At 34.4% G+C, this 19,365-nt stretch overlaps 1 protein-coding gene across 3 annotated transcripts in view; it reads left to right on the top strand.

Annotated features, from left to right (window-relative positions):
* Positions 1-19,365, top strand: part of Gls (glutaminase) — a 69,655-nt gene that overhangs the window by 4,133 nt on the left and 46,157 nt on the right. For all 3 annotated transcript variants that reach the window (XM_021159995.2, XM_021160005.3, XM_029475950.2), the window contains exons 2-6: positions 9,146-9,242; positions 9,576-9,697; positions 13,575-13,704; positions 14,706-14,785; positions 16,880-17,043. In XM_021159995.2, coding sequence (XP_021015654.1) covers positions 9,146-9,242; positions 9,576-9,697; positions 13,575-13,704; positions 14,706-14,785; positions 16,880-17,043 — 593 coding nt within the window. The remainder of the gene's footprint in view (positions 1-9,145; positions 9,243-9,575; positions 9,698-13,574; positions 13,705-14,705; positions 14,786-16,879; positions 17,044-19,365) is intronic.

Raw genomic sequence — 19,365 nt, 5'->3', positions numbered from 1 at the left:
TGTCAATTTGACAGGTGTTTAAGTAAGATGATCCCAAAGTAGTAGATATTAGGACACCTTGCATTGCTGGTATAAAAGTATAAATTTGTTCACTATTTAGAGAACAGTTTGGTAGTTGCTAAAAAATACTTTATGCCCCTTATGCAGTAACTATGTTTGCATGTCTCCACAAAGTATGTCATTTTTAAAATGTGCTTTTTAGTACATAAGAGTATTTAAATTTAAAAATAAAGTTCACACAAAAGTGATTTCATCTAGCTTCAAATGGTATGGTAAGGCAAATTTTTGTAGTTCCTCCTTTTAATAAATGGAATGTGAGGCACAAAAAAAACCTACATTGTCCTTTGTGAGAATTGAATTTCAAAGTAGGATTTAGTAATCCGTACTTCAAATAGTACTGAAAACGAAATTGCAGGTATAGATAATGTACTTTGGTGTTGTGTATAATAACAACTTTTGAAATAGGTGGCAGATACTTCTATGATCCTTCTGAATTGCATCTTCTTTGAATTTCTAAAAGTTAGCATTTCCGTTTCAGGGCTGGAGAGGTGACTCAGTGGTTAAGAGTATGTACTGCTGTTCTAGAGGCTTTTAGTTCAGATCCCAGTGTCATGTCCAGGACCTGTAACTCCAGCTCCAGGAGACCCAACACCTACTCCTGGCCTCTGCAGACACTTGCACGTGCATGAGCTCATATACTCACATAGATAAATTCACAAACACATACTTAAAATAATAAATCTTCAAAAAGTCTTACAGTTTACTTAGAGTTAGGATCAAAAGAATATCTAGTAGTGTGTGTATATGTGCGCGTGCACACGTGTGTACATGCTTCTTAGTCATTGTTTTGTGGTTTCCCTGGGAATAAACTTTGCTGCTTTTTTACAATGCAGAGGATTAAGCCTAGATCTTTCACATACTTGCACGTTATACTACTGAACTACCTTTCAACACTGTACTTTTAAAGGGAAGTGAAGACTATGACTATAAAAAATGACTAAATGTCATATTTTGAAGCCTAATATCTACATTAAACCATGCATCTAGAAGTCATTGATAAACATGAATATGATTTGTAATTAACTTAATAGTATTAATATAATACACGTACATAAAGTTCACAGGACACAGACATTTGAGTCCTGAAATTTTAGCTTCTTGCTTACTTAGAAATTTGCCATCTACAAACTTTAGGGAGCTACCAAATGGAATTTCACCTTTAAAAACATTTCTTTTAATGTGTTCTGCCTGCATGAATGCGTATGTACAGTACATGCATGCCTGCTGCCCTCACAAGTCAGAAGAGGGCTTTGGATCGGTTATAAGCTACCCAGTGGGTGTTAGGAATTGAACCTGGTTCCTGTAAAAGCAACAAGTGCTCTTTACCACTGAGCCATCTTAGCCCACAATTTTATTTTTTGTTATAAAAAAAGCCAAAAAAGAGGAAGGGCATTGTTTTTCTCTGAAAACAATGTTACCTGAAAGAACAGGTTTGTGAAGAACTTGGGTTTCTTCAGTTTTTAAGACATTTGAAATTGATTTAAAAAAAAAAACTATTATATTCTTGTAATATTAAGGTGAACAAACATTCTTTAAATAGCTCAGCAATATCAAATCCTATATAAATCAAAGGTATATTTTATAGCTATGTGGATATTTTCATCTAGTAAGAGGAATCTTAAAGCTGAGGGAGCAAGTCACATTTCTGAAATTTGTGATTATTATTATTGTCAGTATTGCACACAGTTGCACATAGAAACATTTACTCCGGTTTTACCCTAGATTATTCCATTATAAATTGATTGGCTATGAAATAGTACATAGAAATGATGTCTGAACTTGATATTTTTCTGACTAAGAGAAAGTAGGAGTAAATGGTCTCCTCTGTGAGGTCTCCATTCTCTGTTTGGTATGTGGCATTCAGTATTCTTTACTGATTTCTAAAGAAATGTTCACATGAAAATACTACTTTCAAAGCATAGAGCTTGTTGTTTTGGTATAATGGATACCAATTTAATAATTTTTAGGAGGAATGTATTTTCATCTACTCATTTCTAGTGCAGTTTTAAAGATTTTAAACTTGTCTTGATAGTTTGACAGGCAATTCCTTGAGTCTTTGTAGAAGTTATTGAAGTAGTACAGATTTTGGAGGATATTTTTTAACTTACAATGAACTCATATAAGTTACTCATTTTTAGGAATATGGGCTAAAAAACAAACTAAAATATAGAAAGATTTATTCCTTAATATTTTTAGTGTAGTGTCTTACATATTGGAACAAAATACTTCATTTATAGAAAGGGAAGAGCTTACTCTTGTGCTAAGCTACAGTTAGTTGTAAGGAGTTCCCTTGTTCAGCACCAATGGCATAGCTAAGTAAATCAGCCACTTCTTCAGTATTGAGGAAGTGGAGTACTAATGTTGTTACGGTACAACTTTTTCTATGAACTATATGATCTTAAAATTTAAAGAAAGCCTAAAATAAAATAAAAGGACAGCAAAAATGGCAGCATTAGGAGAAAGTACATGTGTTCCCACCTCTTAATAGTTGCTTCTAAGCAGGATTTCCCTTCTGAGTGGAAACATCTTTAAAAATGGAAGACGCTTATCAGTCAAAATTTGATAACCTCTTCTATCTGGCTGTACAAGAATAACAAGTATTGTTGTACCAAGAGAATTCTGTAATATTAAATATTACAGAAAATATTAAAACAGTAAAGTTTTAAATATTTTTCATTACACTTTTTGCTATTTAATGAAGTTTCTATACTCTAGTAGAGTGACACTTTAACACAAGTTCTGATAAACTTTTCCTGTTAAAGGAAAGATACTGTGGGTCACAGTTTTCTGGGATTCTCTGGTTCTTAGAACTTCTCAGCTCCGCTGTGGTACAAAGGAACAAAATGGCCGTCAATAGTGGGTAAATGAAGAGTGCTTCTGTTTGCCAGTGCTGTGAACTTCGTTTATAGAAGGGAGTGTGTGACTGTGACTGCTGGGGATTGGTTCTAATGCTCTGAATAATCCAGCCCTCAAAAGCAGGAATCTGAGTGTCCAAAATACTGAAGGTCCTTGTTCCCAATTGGTTTTTAATTGATCAATTAAGAGCCAGTGGTCAATGGTTGGGGAGGTAGACTAAAGCAGGGCTTTGAGATTGCTGTGGGCTAGTAACTGGGAGAGAGGAAGGAAGCAGAGATCTTCATGATGGGGAAGAAGGGCCAGACCTAAAGGCCCACAGACATGTGAGAATTTGTGTTTGGGGAATCAGATGAAATAGACTTTTAAATGATGTTAACTCAGGAGTACCGCAAGGGAGTGTTTGCTAGCAGGGAGAAGGATTAGAAACGCCCAGCCATTAAGCTAGTGTCTGTCTGTCTCTCTCTTCTCTCTCTCTCTTCTCTCTCTCTCTTTCTCTCTCTCTCTCTTTCTCTTTCTCTCTCTCTCTCTCTCTCTCTCTCTCTCTCTCACACACACACACACACACACACACACACACCCTTGTACACAAGTGCAGTTTGCTTATCTCTGCACTAAAGTGTATTTCAGTGTAAAGGATTCTCTGGTATTCTGATTCTGCTTCTTGTTAAAACAGGTTTTCTTGGGATATATTAACTTAACCCTCTTTCTTCATTTGATAATCCTCTTTGACTGTTAACCTTCTATACCCAAGTTTTAAATTATAACAAAATATAGCTTGAAGTTTACCTTTTTAGCCAGTTTTAGTCAGAAACATTTAAGTGCCACTCACAGTTTTTATGTTAAGAATGTACTTGTAAAATAAGGATATGTAAATACTGAGTAAAATTATAGTTTTATTAGAATTTATGACATTATTTTATCAACTCATTAACAGTTAGAATGAGAAATGAGATCACAGATCATTTAATTCTGCCTTACTCTGTGTATTTCATAAAATACCCCAGAAGAATAAGTTACCTAGCAGCACGCGTGCTATGAACCTTTTTTAGGTTTAGGTTTGGGAGAGTTTAGAAGTTCATCTCTCCAGTCTCTGTTTTTACCCCACTTCTATTACTTTTTGTAAAGGTTTTTTGTTACCTCTATTTAAATACTTTGACAAGAGTTCTAGCCTGAAAAGGACTGCTCGTTATATTTTTAGAGCAATTTGGTTTTCCCTTATGTATACCTGAAGTCTGATTTTTATTAACTAATCCCTATAATTTAGTTCTGAATAAGTCAGCTGTGTTGGTGCCAAAGTGGTTGCAGTGAGACACTGGCCTTTGTTTAACATAATAAATAATTCCCTTGCTTTGTAAAAGATTGTTTTAACAATTCTTCGTTTGGTTTCTGTTACTGTGATAAACATATTTCTTTGGTTAGGTTTCTGTTGTGATAAAATGCCATGATGAAGAGCAACATGAGAGGAAAGGGTTTATTTTGCCTATGCTTCCATATCACAATTCATCATCATGGGAAGTTAGGGCAGGAATTGATCAGGGGCCATGGAGGAGTGATGCTTACTGGACTGCTCCTCATGGCTTGCTCAGCCTGCTTTCTGAGAGCTTCCAAGACCACATGCCTAGGGGTAGTACTACCTAAGGTGGTCTAGGCCCTCCCACATCAATCATTAATCAAGAAATTCTATCATAGGCTTGCCCCCAGCCAATCTGCTGGGGACATTTTCTCAATTGAGGTTTCTGCTTCCCAGATGACTATAGCTTATGTCAAGTTGACATATAACTAGCCCGCACAGTACCATAGCCAAAACTAAATTGGGGAGAAAATAAAAGGGGTTTATTTGATCTTGTAGATTAAGGCCAGAGATTTTGCAGAAACAACAGAGAAACCCTACAGGATTACTTAGGTCCATTTCTGAGAAAATGCATGTCCTATCCATAGAATGTATAGGCCTTTCTGGGCTGGGACCTCCTACCTTCACTAGAAACTAAGACAATGTCCTAAATGACAACAGAAGAATATGAAATGATCTTTGGGGGTCCCTCTTCCCAGGTGATCTAGATTTGTGTTAACAGCTATAGCTGTGATAAGGCAGGAAAAAAAAAGTCATCTAACATTTAGTTTCTAAAAAGAGCTTTTAGCTTTTGAATTCTAATAACAAGATACATGCTTATGACAACATGAGGTCTGTCTTTAGGGAAGAAGAGAACAGAACAAGGTAAGAAAGACTTTGGTGTGATTTCTGCTTTATTGAAAGTTTAGGGAAAATATTTGTGTTTGGTTCAAGCTATCATAACTTATATGGGTAGATCTTTTGCTTTTTGGTTTTTGACAGAGACTTTCCCTTGTAGCCTTGGGTGGCCTTGAATGGCCTTGAACTTAGAATCCTGATTCCTCTGGCCTCCTGAGAACAGGGTTTACAGATAGGAGCTTCCATACCAGTCTTGACAATTTTATGATCATGTATCTTAGACATGACTTAAATTTTTCCTCTTACGGACACAAATTAATTTCTATTCTTTTAAGCAAGGAAAATATTTACTCACTTTGCTAACTATGGTAATAAAGGGCCATTTAAATTTTTTTTACTATGTACCATAAGTGAAAGAAGTGTATAATTCATGTTATTTACATAGCTTTTAGGCAAAGTAAATACCATTTACCAATGTGATAAATGTGTAGAAAGCTTATTCTGCAGTTTTTAAAGTGATAAACTATCATTATCTAAAGTTTTATCTGACAAACCACTTTCTGTAAATAATTGGTATGTTATTACTCACTGATTTTGACAGCTGGTTCAATTTTTCTTTAAATATTGGGTCATCAGTATTATTGGACTCTTGTTTAAGGCTGTTAGATCAGGATAAAACCTAGAAAACATGATTGTGCCTTGTAAGAAGAGTAACTAGGCAGTAAGTCAGAGGACTAGTGGTGCAGATTTCACATTCAGCAAATAGACGTTCATTTCTGCTGTTGTGCAGCCTTGGGACGGCTCTTAACCTCTTCGAGCTTAGTTTCTTTCTCCATCTGTGGAGACAAGATAGTGTCAGCAAGTAAATTTCTTTAGTACCAGAAATTATGGCATATTTCTGTCACCAGATCATTAAATTAGAATGGATTAAATTAGAATGTTTATAAAACACTTAGCAGAGTATGTAAGTAATTTTCAGTTAATTATTGCAGGTTTCTTTTTTAAAGTTGTCTAAGGTCAAAGTTATGTCAGGATATGTCATTAGATTTTTATAAAGGTTAATTTTTAAAACATACTAGTGTTGTTAAGTGTTCTTTTAGGGTGTTTTGTTTTTTTTTTCCTGTTTGGTATTTTTGTTTTTTTAAATTGGGGCCAGTGAGGTGAGGTGATGGCTTAACTGGTAAAAGCACCTGCCACCAAAGCCCAGACACCTGAGTAGAGTCATTGGCACCCACATGAAGGGAGAGAACTGACTCCTGAAAGTTGTTTCAGACCCCTCATGTGCCACGCCTACTTGTATTTATTAAAAAAAAAATTTCTAAAAACCTTAAAGGTTGGTATAACAGTGTTTTGAAAACATATAAATGATATTAATGCAATATTAATATTTCTTTTAGGAGAAATTTTGTTTTATGTATAAATGTACATGCTTATGAATTAGCTATTTTACTGCCTTTTATAACAGGTGTGTATGTGTGTATGTATTTAGACATCAAAAAAGGTCTTTTCAATAGTACAGAAACAATTATCAACAGACATGATCCATTTGTTGTTTTTTAAACAAGAATAATATACATAATTCACCCGTGAAAGAAGTTGCTATTCTGACTAGTCCAGAATAGATGATATTTAAGAATGAGAATTCTTCATTTTTTGCTTTTCTGAAATAAATAAATACACACACACAGAGACACGTATGTGTCCTCTGTATATTTCTATGAGTTGTGATAGGCAGGCAGGGTGATTCGTTTGCCTTAGACCTGTGATTCTTTTCCATTTTGAAACAGGGTCTCAATTGTAACTCAGGCTGGCTTTGAACTTGGGGTGATGCTCCTGTGTGAACCTCCCAGGACTGGAGTCGCATTTGTTACTTATGCCTTACTGAGACCCGTGATTCTTGTCATTATAATATTTATGTCAGTGATTGACAATTGGAATAGTGGAGTATGTTTGTAGTTTCTGAGATCTCTTCCCCCAAAGACATTAAATTGGTGTGTGATAATTTGTTTACTTAAAGACTGTTTAGAAGTTTGGTTAATCTTAACATTTTTTTGTTATATTAGTTATTAAGTGTTTCTGGTAAATTTTTCTTCCAATACTCTGTGATCTGTGAATTTTTTTGTTTGTTTGTTTTGTTTTTCTTTATACAAGCACACATTGCTTAAGAAGTAACAGCTAAAAGAGATCTGGAGAAATGACCCAGTGGTTAAGAGAGTTTGTTCACAGCACCTAAGTTAAGAAGCTCACAACTTGTGTAACTCCAGATCTCTGACATCTGATGCTCTCTTCTGGCCTTTCCAGGCACTTGCATACAGAGGAGAAGAAAAGAACAACTACACTTACTGTACATGGAGCACTGCTTACTTACATTCTATCAGGAGTGTTCTAAAGTGTTGGGTGTATAGAGTTAGCTGTCTTTAGGACAGCTTTCTGAGGTAGACACTATATCCTCCTTTCTCTGAATTATAGGAAGTTTTATTAAGTAGCCTATAGAATATATAGTTAGTATTAATAGTCAGGGTTCAAGAACTTGTATATGTATATACCAGATTTTACCATTAGGATCAGTATTTGAATATTTTATAGAGATACATCGTGTTGACTCCTACCTGAACATCTCCCAAACTCTAATTAGTAATGAGTTATTAAACTGAAATGAAATATGCTTGGTAGGAAAGCTACTAACTCTAGCAGATAGGGAAAGCATTAGCTGTCTGTTGGAAATCAAAAATTCAAAACCTGACAACTTTGACCTTTAAAAATGAAACTGGGAAACTGTATTCTATGTATAGAATCATGATATCTCTTACTCTGCACAAACTTTAATTCAAAGTGATCAAAGACTTAAAACCTAAAACTTGGAAACTGCTCGTGGAGAACAAGCATGAGCATGGCCAAGTGCTTTCTGAAGAATTGAAAATGCAGTTGGGTGAAAATATGTTTTTGCAGAACAAAAGGAAAATAGCAGAGTCAAGAGATAGCCTACATAATAGAAAGAGAAACCTTACCAACTAGGCATCAGGTAGCATACTAATACCTAAGCTATACGAAGAATCGCAGGACTTATATACTAAAATCCTAACTATCTAATCAGCAAATGACAGTGACTGAATAGACAATCTCACAAGAAATATAGAATACTAATAAGTACTTGTAAAAACGTTTACCATTTTTAACTAATAGAGAAATACAAAATCCAAATACTGCTGTGATTCATTCTCCGTTAGAATAGCTATCATCAAAAAAAGAAACCACATACACAACTAGGAATGTGGGGGAAAGGAACTTCTCATTGATGGTGGGAATGGAAACTTGTGTATGCTCTATGGAAATCAGTATGGCAACTCCTCAAGACTGAAACTAGCAAGAACTGTCATTCCTCTGTTTAGGGCTCCAGGTCAACGAACCATAGATATACTTGCACACACATTTTCTCTCTCTCTCTTTTTTTTTTTTTTTTTTTTTTTTTTGTTTTGTTTTTGTTTTTCAAGACAGGGTTTCTCTGTGTAGCCCTGGCTGTCCTGGAACTCACTTTGTAGACCAGGCTGGCCTCGAACTCAGAAATCCACCATTCCTGGCATGCACACACATTCTATTGCTTTAATAGTCACAATAACTAGGAAGTATATATATGTGTCCATTAGGTAGATAGATAAAAAGAATGTTGTGTGTATATATGTGGAATTTTATTGAGCTGTAAAATACAGTGAAATCATTTACAGGCATTTAAAGGAAAGTGCATGTAACTGGAGATCATGTTGTTAAGTGAAATAAGCCAGACTTGAGAAGGAGACATACTATATTTTTCTAAGTAGATCCTAGATGTAAAATTACATATATGTATGAAAATAAAAACGACCTGACATTGAAAACTACTTAATATTTTTTAACTTTTCCAGTGTGGTTTCTAATGGTACTGATCTGATTTTGGTGAAGCAATGTTTATGAATTATGCATCTGGTACAGTGGTCATTTAATAGTGGGCTTGATAGGAATATTCACACAAGGATTAATTTTGTACTATTTTTTCTCCTCCTTTAGTAAAATAAAACAGGGTCTGTTACCTAGCTTGGAAGATTTGCTGTTCTATACAATTGCAGAAGGACAAGAAAAGATACCTGTTCACAAGTTTATTACAGTAAGTTTTTATATTTTTCTCTCAACTTTCAAGGAAGTAATACTAAGTCCATTCTATAGTATTACTGAACTATAGTCTTAAAGTTCACTGGCTTGTAGTGACTGACAGTGTTTCTCTTGTTTTCAAATTTTTATTATGCTCACTCCAAGGTAATGAAAGAAAAGGAAACAATGAGAAACTTGTCCAGAAAGTGGATAATAGTGATACAAATACTACATACATGACCAAGTATTGGGTAGAAACTTTTATATTCAGGAATAAAACTTATAGTTGGAATAAGCATATACAATATCTGCGCTATATATTTACAAACTCTTATTTTTTTAAAAACAGGCACTCAAATCTACAGGATTGCGAACATCTGATCCCAGGTTGAAAGAGTGTATGGATATGTTAAGATTAACGCTTCAGACAACGTCAGATGGTGTCATGCTAGACAAAGATCTTTTTAAAAAGTAAAAATTTCTGCCAAACCTTTAATGGTGATTTGCTATGCTGTATGGTGATTTTGCTTTCAAAACACAATTTTATCTTTTAAAGACCAGTGTTATAGTGTAACTGAGAAAGAGATTTGTAAATATTATTTCTTTGAAGACCAGTGATGGTATATATTAAGATTCTATTATGTCCTGGGTTTAAATTAGTTGTAATGAAAGTTAGCCATAAATGTTGTTTTGTGCCTAGAGATTATATTGTTTGGCTGCTCTATTCTGTCTTCATGATTTGCTGACTTTTTCAGTTCAGTCTATGCTTTATTTCCATCCGGTGTGTTTACATGCTGATTATGAGAGGACTTCAGACAGTTCTGCAGTCCTTGTATTTACATAGTTGCATCACCTGATTCTCCTTTTCTAGTGTTTTAATGAATGTTTTGGGGTCTCTTTTCTTTTCTTTTTCTGTCTGTCTCTCTTTCTTTCTTCCTTCCTTCCTTCCTTTCTTTTTTTTTTTTGTAAATAGTGAGAACTTTAGACAACTTTGAGATTTGGTTGGCTGAGAACATTTTGACATTGCCGAATTTGAATATCTTCATTACTGTGTTTGTATCAGTTTACTTTAAGCTTTAGTCAACATGTTTGTAATTGACCCTAAAGAGTCAAATAATGTTTTAATTTATTAGTTCATAGAAAGCACCATAAAATTATGAATGACTATAAGGCAGTAGGTTTTGTTTTTCCTGAACCACAGGCTTCAGTTGAGGTGCATCTAAGAAATTTCTATATTTAATTTTAAGTGTGTATGTGTGTGTGTGTGTGTGTGTGTGTGTGTGTGTGTGTTTAATTACCTTTTCTTTGGTGTATTGAATGATTTGTTCTAGATCTCTCCTGGGAATATCCTGGAGTCCCTAGCAGGGATGAGTATTTAAATAAGGTTCTCTGAAGTTTTTGTCCTGCTTGTGAGATATCTGCTAATTTTGAACCATGCTCTTGGTTCTCTTCATGCAGCCAATTTTAAAGTATAGCTGTTAAGCTTACTTTGCAATTGGTATTAGGAATTTAAGTCTGTTGATCTGTTTATTTTATGAAGGGAATAAATTCATCTCTAGATTATTCTTGCTTTGTAGTAAAGATTTGTCTTAGGAACTATTTGTCCAACATACTCTTTCTTGATTATGGTGCCTTCTGGGAAGTTATTTTAGTTTGTCTGTGAGTATAGTTAATTGATGGTAGGTTGGGTTGTAAATAATATGTATAGAGAACTAGCTTTATAATTTTTAAGGGAATCACTAATTTCCACATTTAAACCTGTTCTAAAATGTGCTTTATGAACATTGTTCCATTATGAAATTAAAAGCAATTTAAATATTCTCTCTCAATTATGAACTCAAGGAACCATTATCATAAAACTGTAATTGAATTAATCTATGGTAATTACCATAACTTTGACACAAGCTTGAGTTTTAAAAAACTATGATTATAATGTAGGCAGTCTCTGACTTAACATGGAAACACAGTAGTCTTTGTAGCAGGTCATAGACAAAGGGTGATTCCTTTTCATTTCTAGAATGAGGTAACTCAGAACCTCTTACTAGGACCTTTTCCAGGTCATTTTGACAGGTGATGACTCCAGAGAGATTCCTTCTGATTTCAAGTATAAGAAGTTACCTCATTGAGGTTGCCAAAAATAAACAATATCATCCCATGCTGCTGGAATGGCATTTTAAAACATGGAATTCCTTTTTTTTTTTTTTTTTTTTTTTTTTTTTTTTTTTTTTTTAGAGAAGTGATTATAAAGATAGATAATTCAGTTTGAGAAACCAGTAGTATCGTATGTATTTAAAGCATGGATAAATGAATTATATCATTTGAAAGTTGGAGAACTCCCTGTGCCTATCTATATAGTCAATATTTTTATATTACTATTCATTAAAGTTATAAGAGGAAGAAAATATTTGTGCTAACAGCAAATTCTTTATTCACTTGTTCATTCATTGTTAAACTATAGAAATATAAGAACTGTTTTTCTGTGTGACCATATTAAGAATTGTTTATTTAGAGGCAGCAAATGGTTTGCATTTGTAATTATTTGGTTTTCTAAAACCTTAAATATTACTAATGAAAAATTATGTGAGAAAGATTTTCTAATACATTAATATACATTGTATTTGTAAGACCTTTGTCAAGAAAATTATGGTGAACAAAGCACAGAAACATTTACTTGTGGAAAGGGAAAAGTATTTTTCCTCAGAATTAATTTTAAATAACTTCTATTTTCTAGTACATTGATGACATCTATATTAAAATAATTTCCACAAAAATCTTTACTATTTGAACATCCGTCATTATGTGTAGTTGGATTCTTCTGAAGGCTGAAATTGTCTTTATCATGGTAACTTAACCATTTAAGGCTATTTCCACATGGTTTTTACTAATATGTTAGAACAAACAAACACTATACCCAAAGTTCTGTGTACTGTTCTGTTGACTATAAATCCTCTTTAAAAGTCCTGATTAGTTTTGCTTATTTTATTTTGTGATTTATGTGTATGCTGTTTTGCCTGCATTATGTCTGAGCACCATATGCATGCAATGCCTGTAGAGGCCAGTAGAGGGCATCATATCTCCTGGAATTGGTGTACCAGACAGCTGTGAGCCATTGTGTGGGTGCTGGGAATTGAACCAAAGTCCTCTGGAAGAGCAGTCAGTGCTCTTAACCACTGAGGCATCTCTCCAGCCTCCTGAATAGTTTTAAACATTTAAAATATTAATGTGTGTTGGAGTTTGGGGGAGTTGGTAATTTAAATTTGCTTGATATTTCTCATGTTTTATTTGTAACTTCTTAAAAATGAAATATATTTGATTTTAAAATAAGTAGTACATTTTAGGAATTACTTTAAGCTTTCTTATTTGAGAAAAGTATGCTAGTTATATTTTCCTTGCAACTTTGATTTTTGAAAATTGAATTTTAGAAGTTGTTTGAGATATTTAAGAATTAAATATTTAATCAATGATAGTTTTATTAGTGCATTACCCAGCCTCTTAATTTCATTTGCTTGACTGAAGTGAAGAAATTCTTCAGAAAGTATTGGTATTTTTTTAAGGTTAAGTAAGATCATTAATAGTGCCCATTGTTATTCTTTTTCCTCAAAACATGCTAATATAGTGTCATCATTTATCTGTGAGGAATATAGTTACATAAGTAACTTCTCATAGCAATGGTCTGACTTCAACATTTCTTTTTAAATCTTATTATGGGGCTTGCCTTAAAATATTACTGTATTTGGTGTTGCAGATTGACATTAACGTGTAATAATTTGTCTTTTGTAAGTTAAATACTCTGTGACTAAATTACTGGTACTCAAAAGTCTCAAGACAGTTTTTTAGCTCAGAAAACAAAATTGATGACTTTGACCAAACCAAATTGTTCTTATCTTATTACAAAGCTTTCAAAGTGTTATTCAGGAAAAACACATTAAAATATTGTTATTTAAATTTTTGTGAAATACTAACCAGTTATACAGGAGCTAAGAAGGATATGTTAGAGGTTACTTAAAATTGAAAAATACACATAATCTCATTTGTGGTGTTTTAAAGGCTGGGTTTTGTTAACCAGATCTCATGTTGAGTATTTATTAATTCTAGTAGGATGCAAAACTTTTTCTAGTACTTAAACCTCAAAGGGTTCATAACCATTTTAGAATCTGACAAAATTTTAGGCAGTTTTGTTTATTTCTGATCTGTTCAGGATAAGCTAGAAGGAAAGAAAATATGGGAAGAATATGTTTTAAGTTTGACTTGTATAGTTATATGGCTTAACAATACTGATTAATATTCTCCTGTTAAGTAGATGCCCATAACCGAAAGGTACATACTGTTTTTCCATCACATTCCACAGGTGTGTTCAAAGCAACATTGTTTTGTTGACACAAGCATTTAGAAGAAAGTTTGTCATTCCTGATTTTATGTCTTTTACCTCACACATCGATGAGTTATATGAAAGTGCTAAAAAGCAGTCTGGAGGGAAGGTAAGGCTTGAATACATATATTTTCCTAATATAAACATTTCACAGAAAGAAAATAAACCTGGACGTTTTGTTTCCAAATTAAGAAACTCAGTGAAGCAAGCCGCTAGATGTAGTGCTTTTAAGTCATTATAGTATTTAATCCTCTGTTATTTTGCCTAGAATGAAACCAAGTTTAAAGTTTTGGAGGTGGGGGTGGGGGTTGGATATTTGAAGTAGAGTTTCTCTGTAACAGCCCTGGCTGTCCTGGAACTTGCTTTGTAGACCAGAATGGCCTAATACTCAACAGAGCTCTACCTTTGCCTCTTCAGGGCTAGGGTTAAAGGCATGTGCCACCATTCGTAGCTAAATTTTTTGTTTTTAAATTTGGAAATGACTGAAGTGGCTTCATATTTTCAAATTAGTAAAAATGTCTTTATTTGACATTTTTGCAGATATGATACCCATTAGTATTAAGTTAAGTATTTCTAGTTTTTAAAAATTATATAGGGAAAGCCAAGCATGGTTGTGCCTACCTGTAACCCCAGCATCATGTAGGATTGACGGAAAGGAGGATCAGGAGCCTCCACTATGTAAGCAAGTTTGAGACCAGCCTCTCAGCCTGGGCTACAGAAGAACCTGTAGCACTCTCACCCACCCCAACAGCAGCAGCAGCTTTAGGCACTGCCTTCATTCATATTCTCAACCAGGTACTCCCAGTAGTGTAGAAACTATTTTATATAACCTCAGTTTATAAGGCGAGTTGCAAGCATTTATTTTTCTTAAGTTCTTGTTTTTAATTCTCTGTGTTTTTAAGAAGTAAGTTTGCATTAGAAATCAGAATGGTAGAAAAGTCACCTAATGTCATACAAATATTGAAGTTCATAGATCAGTGTTCTTAGTTTTTACAAGCTTCATTAAGACAGGCTGAATCAGCTCCTGAGTACACTAAAACTCTAGTGACTGGGGAGAGCAAACGCACTACCTATATTGTATCTCTTAACGACTTTTAATATTTTGGATAGGTTGCTGATTATATTCCTCAGCTGGCCAAATTCAGTCCTGATTTGTGGGGTGTATCTGTCTGTACTGTAGATGGGCAAAGGTAAGTTTATTTTATAGTCTATGAAGAGCAGCTTTAAGTCTTGAATTTTGTTAAATGAGGTAGAAAGGAAGATAATTTTTATTTTGAGACTTTTTAAAACCTAGTCTGGCCCTTGAACTCACTGTGCAACTGAGGCTGGCCTTGAACTTATGTAGTATAATCTATCACGTTATCCATCAAAGATTCTCAAAGTAAAAGTCAGTTGGCAAACAGTCTTTTATAAATGCATGAAAACCATATTTGAGAAGTGGTTGTATTTTAAGTAAGCTGCTGACAAATGAGGATTCTTACATAATTATCAAAAAGTTTTATAATGAGGGAAAACTATAAAGAGATGATTTGAAAATTTTTTTTTTAATCTAAATTAAGAAATGCCTTTGGAAAAGTGCTAAACTGTGAAAATGTTATTTTCAAGAATGGTACTTTTGGGCTTAGGGAAAGATGGCTTAGTGGATAAAGTGCTTGGTTTACAAATGTGGAGCCTGGACTTGGAATCTCTGGCACAGAATCTTAGACAAATATAGTGGCTTCCTATAATTCTGGCAGTTGGGAGGAAGGCAGAGGTTCTCTCTCTGAAAGCTGGCTAACAAAACTGGGGAATAGACAAGCTCCGTGTTCAGCAGGTACCCTGCCTGGACAACATAAACTGGAGAACGGAGGAAGAAAAATTGTTGTTGACCTCCTCACAGGTGTGCACACACATGCAGCGGCACATATGCAAAAATGTCTACACGAGTTAATGCCAAGTATATTTTAATTTAGCTGAAACTAAGACATTAAGGGTTTATTGTCAAGCTCTAGTTTGGATATCAGAAGAATTATGCCATTTCTGTTTTTTCCACTGGAAAAAAAATAGTTTAAAAATATAATCCTTCCTTTAAGTTACTTTTTAAAATGAAAATATGGCTTAACATAAAAATGTGTACAACTGGTACATGGTATATATAGCTCGATGAATTTATATTAATGATATAATTTAATTCCTTTTTTTTTTTCTTCCAATTTTGAGCCAGTTTCTTTAGCTGGGCTTGCCTAAAACTTACTTTGTACCCCAGGCTATCCTCAGACTATATCTTCATGCCTCTATCTGTTTGATCACGGGCATGTTCCACTGTGTCTGGCAGTACCCTAAAACTTACTAAGACTACAAGTCAGGTAAACTTAGAATTTTAGACTTCTCTTTTGAAGGTATAATTTAAAACTTTTTTATCTGTTTGTGATTTTAATTATCTAATGAATTATTCTTAAGTTATAATAAAAAGCATGGTTTTTTATTATAGTTAAACATGTTAATTTTTAAGGAGTAATTCTTAAAAGGGCTAGTTTACTCTGAAGTAGAAGTAAGAAAAATCATTTAACATCTAATAAAACTGTTACTCTGTTGAGTACTTTAAGCTTTTGCCATCTTTTTTTTTTGCAGTGTCCCTCTTAAACATAATCTTTATGTTTACATGTGTGCTTGTTGAGATCAAAGGATAACCTGTAGGAGTCTATTCTCTCTCTAGCATGTAGGTTCCAGGGTCTACAGCATCATCTAGCAAGTCATACCTCTAATGCTGAAGTAAACATTTATGGTTGAATTATGGGAAAATATTTATAAATTAGAATTAATAATACCAAAGTACCCAAAGAGCTGAAGGGGTTAGCAACCCCATAGGAGAAACAACAATATGAACCAACCAGTAACCCCAGAGCTCTCAGGGACTAAACCATCAACCAAAGAGTACACAAGGAGGGACTTAAGGTTTTAGCCGCATATGTAGCAGAGGATGGCCTAATCAGTCATCAGTGAGAGGAGAGGCCCTTGGTCTTGTGAAGGCTCAATGCCCCAGTGTAGGGGAATGTCAGGACCGGGAAGCAAGAGTGGGTGGGTTAGTGAAGGGGGGGGGGGCAGTTTCAGAGGGGAAATGAGGAAAAAGAAAAAAGAAAAGAATCACAAATATGATCTTATCAAATAAATCTTTGTTATCATAGGAAATACAATAAAGTAATTTAAATTAAAAATAAATAAATAAATATACAAAAGAACAAGTCAAGTCATGCCAGTAACAGTTTCTACTTGATACTAATTGATTTTTAAATCTACTTTAATAGGCATTCTATTGGAGATACCAAAGTTCCTTTTTGTCTTCAGTCCTGTGTAAAACCCCTGAAATATGCAATTGCTGTTAATGACCTGGGAACTGAGTATGTGCATCGCTATGTTGGGAAGGAGCCAAGTGGATTAAGATTCAACAAACTCTTTTTGAATGAAGATGGTAAGGAGTACCTACAAATGGGCTAGAAAAAGAAATCCCTCATTTTTCTGTTCTCAGTAATTTGAAGTCTGCTTTTGAAGAAAACTTTTCCTACTTTTAAAATTTTGCTATAGGGGATTAATTCATCATCTTTAGAGATAGTTTAATCATCTTTTTAAAATGGTTATTTTAGGTTGTTATCTTGCACCATTAGCAAGAGGAGTAGAGAGATAAGGGCAAGGAATATACCCCATAGCTGGGCACAGTGCACATTTGTAATCCCAGCAAATTAGGAGATGGGATGAGGAAGGCCAGGAGTTCAAAACCATCCTTGACTGCGGAACAAATTTGAGGGTAACCTTAGCTGCATGAAAGACACTCTCCATTTACCTATAAATAAGAGCTCATTATTGGCATCTCTTAGGGAAGGTGTCTTAGTCAGGGTTTCTATTCCTGCACAAACATCATGACCAGGAAATAAGTTGGGGAAGAAAGGGTTTATTCAGCTTACACTTCCATACTGCTGTTCATCACCAAAGGAAGTCAGGACTGGAACTCAAGCAGGTCAGGAAGCAAGAGCTGATGCAGAGGCCATGGAGGGATGTTCTTTACTGGCTTGCTTCCCCTGACTTGCTCAGCCTGCTCTCTTATAGAACCAAGACTACCAGCCCAGAGATGGCACCACCCACAAGGGAACCTCCCCCCTTGATCACTAATTGAGAAAATGCCTTACAGCTGGATTTCGTGGAGGCATTTCCCCAACTGAAGCTCCTTTCTCTGTGATAACTCCAGCCTGTGTCAAGTTGACACACAAAACTAGCCAGTACAGAAGGTTTAATTTGATTTATTTTTATGGTATGTACATGTGTGATGAGTTGTGGTGTTATGGGTATATGCATGCTGCAGTATACATACAAGGGTCAGAGGACAATTTTGTGGAGTCAGGTCTCTCATACTTTACATAGGTTCCAGTGATCAGACACAGGGCCTCAGGCTTGCAGAGCAAGCACTTACCCTGCTAAGCCATCATGCTGGCCCATGCTTTTCTAGTCTATAGGGATTAGGTTAGCCAACTAATATTTATATAGCCTTGTTGCATAATCAGCTCGAAGCTGCAAGGAATTTGGTTCTTGGAGTAATTTATTTAGCTAATACTGAAAGATTTACAATGTACATCTGATACAGGATAGTAGAAGACAGAGTTAAGCTTTTCATAATCATATTACCTCTGATACGGTATTTAGAAGACAATTCAGGGTTTGCATATTGTTAATCTTTAATTAGCAAAGCCAAAATATGTTATTTGCATACAGGATTTGACAGAAAAGTTAGTTTCTGTAAGATGATAGAGCTTAGTTAATGGGAAAGAATGGAGTTTCAGTGATGGGGAAAATGTGAACACTGTAAAATTGAGCTATGTATAGTAAGTAGAAAGTAGAAAAGTAAAAGTTGAAGGTAAAAAGATAGGAAAGAATGCTCATCTTTATTGCAAAGTTCAAATAGATATTTGTTAAAATGAAGAACCTGTCCATAAATTGCAAACATTTCACCTGTTAATATTGTAAATGGTACTACAGTTGTTATTTCTGTTGGTGCCTTCATTTTTACCATACTTCAGGAAAGAAACAGGTTCATGTTCCTAAGTGTTGATTGGAGTGCTTTTGCATTGCAGTAATGTTGCTGTTCTTCTTCACCAGTTTCTACTTTAGATATTTGACACTGAACCACAGTTGTAGAGGAATCAGTAGATTACGTGCTGTGAAATAATTTGTTTTCTTTGAAAAAGTCTTGGATGCAATTTAGGAAGCATTTGCTTGATACTTATCAAATACTTGAGTGTGTATGGATATACACACATTGGTTGCCTTCTAGCTGCAAGAATTTAAACCTGAAACTGTACAAGACCAAACAAAAGAAATCTGAAATAATAGATTAACAAGGTTTTGCATAAGTACATATGTAGAATAATTTCATTATTGAGTTCTGAACTCTGATTTTCCTTTGCTTGGGACTTTTCTTTCAGGTTGATAATATTTGGAAGTATTTTGCTTTTTTGATTTCACCTTGGTATACAAACACACACAACATAGCATTCTTCAGAGAAAGCAAGTATTATCATTTTATATATGTTTAGGGAAAGCATATTTCTCTTGTTCAGCATTATTTAGGGAAAGTAGAATCTTATTATATTAGTGTTTAGATTTTAACAATAGACCTTTAATATTTAGAACTAGTCTTTATAGTAAATAACTTAGAATGTAGTTTTTCTTACTTTAATTAACAATTATAAGCATTGATGGAATACAACGTGTTCTTTGCACCATAGAAGGATGAATCAAATTG

Source organism: Mus caroli, unplaced genomic scaffold, assembly GCF_978045245.1.
Source record: "Mus caroli unplaced genomic scaffold, Mus_caroli_1 scaffold_1, whole genome shotgun sequence".
Lineage (NCBI taxonomy): Eukaryota > Metazoa > Chordata > Mammalia > Rodentia > Muridae > Mus > Mus caroli.
Note: the sequence above shows the minus strand (reverse complement) of the source record. Positions and strands in the feature narration are given on the sequence as shown.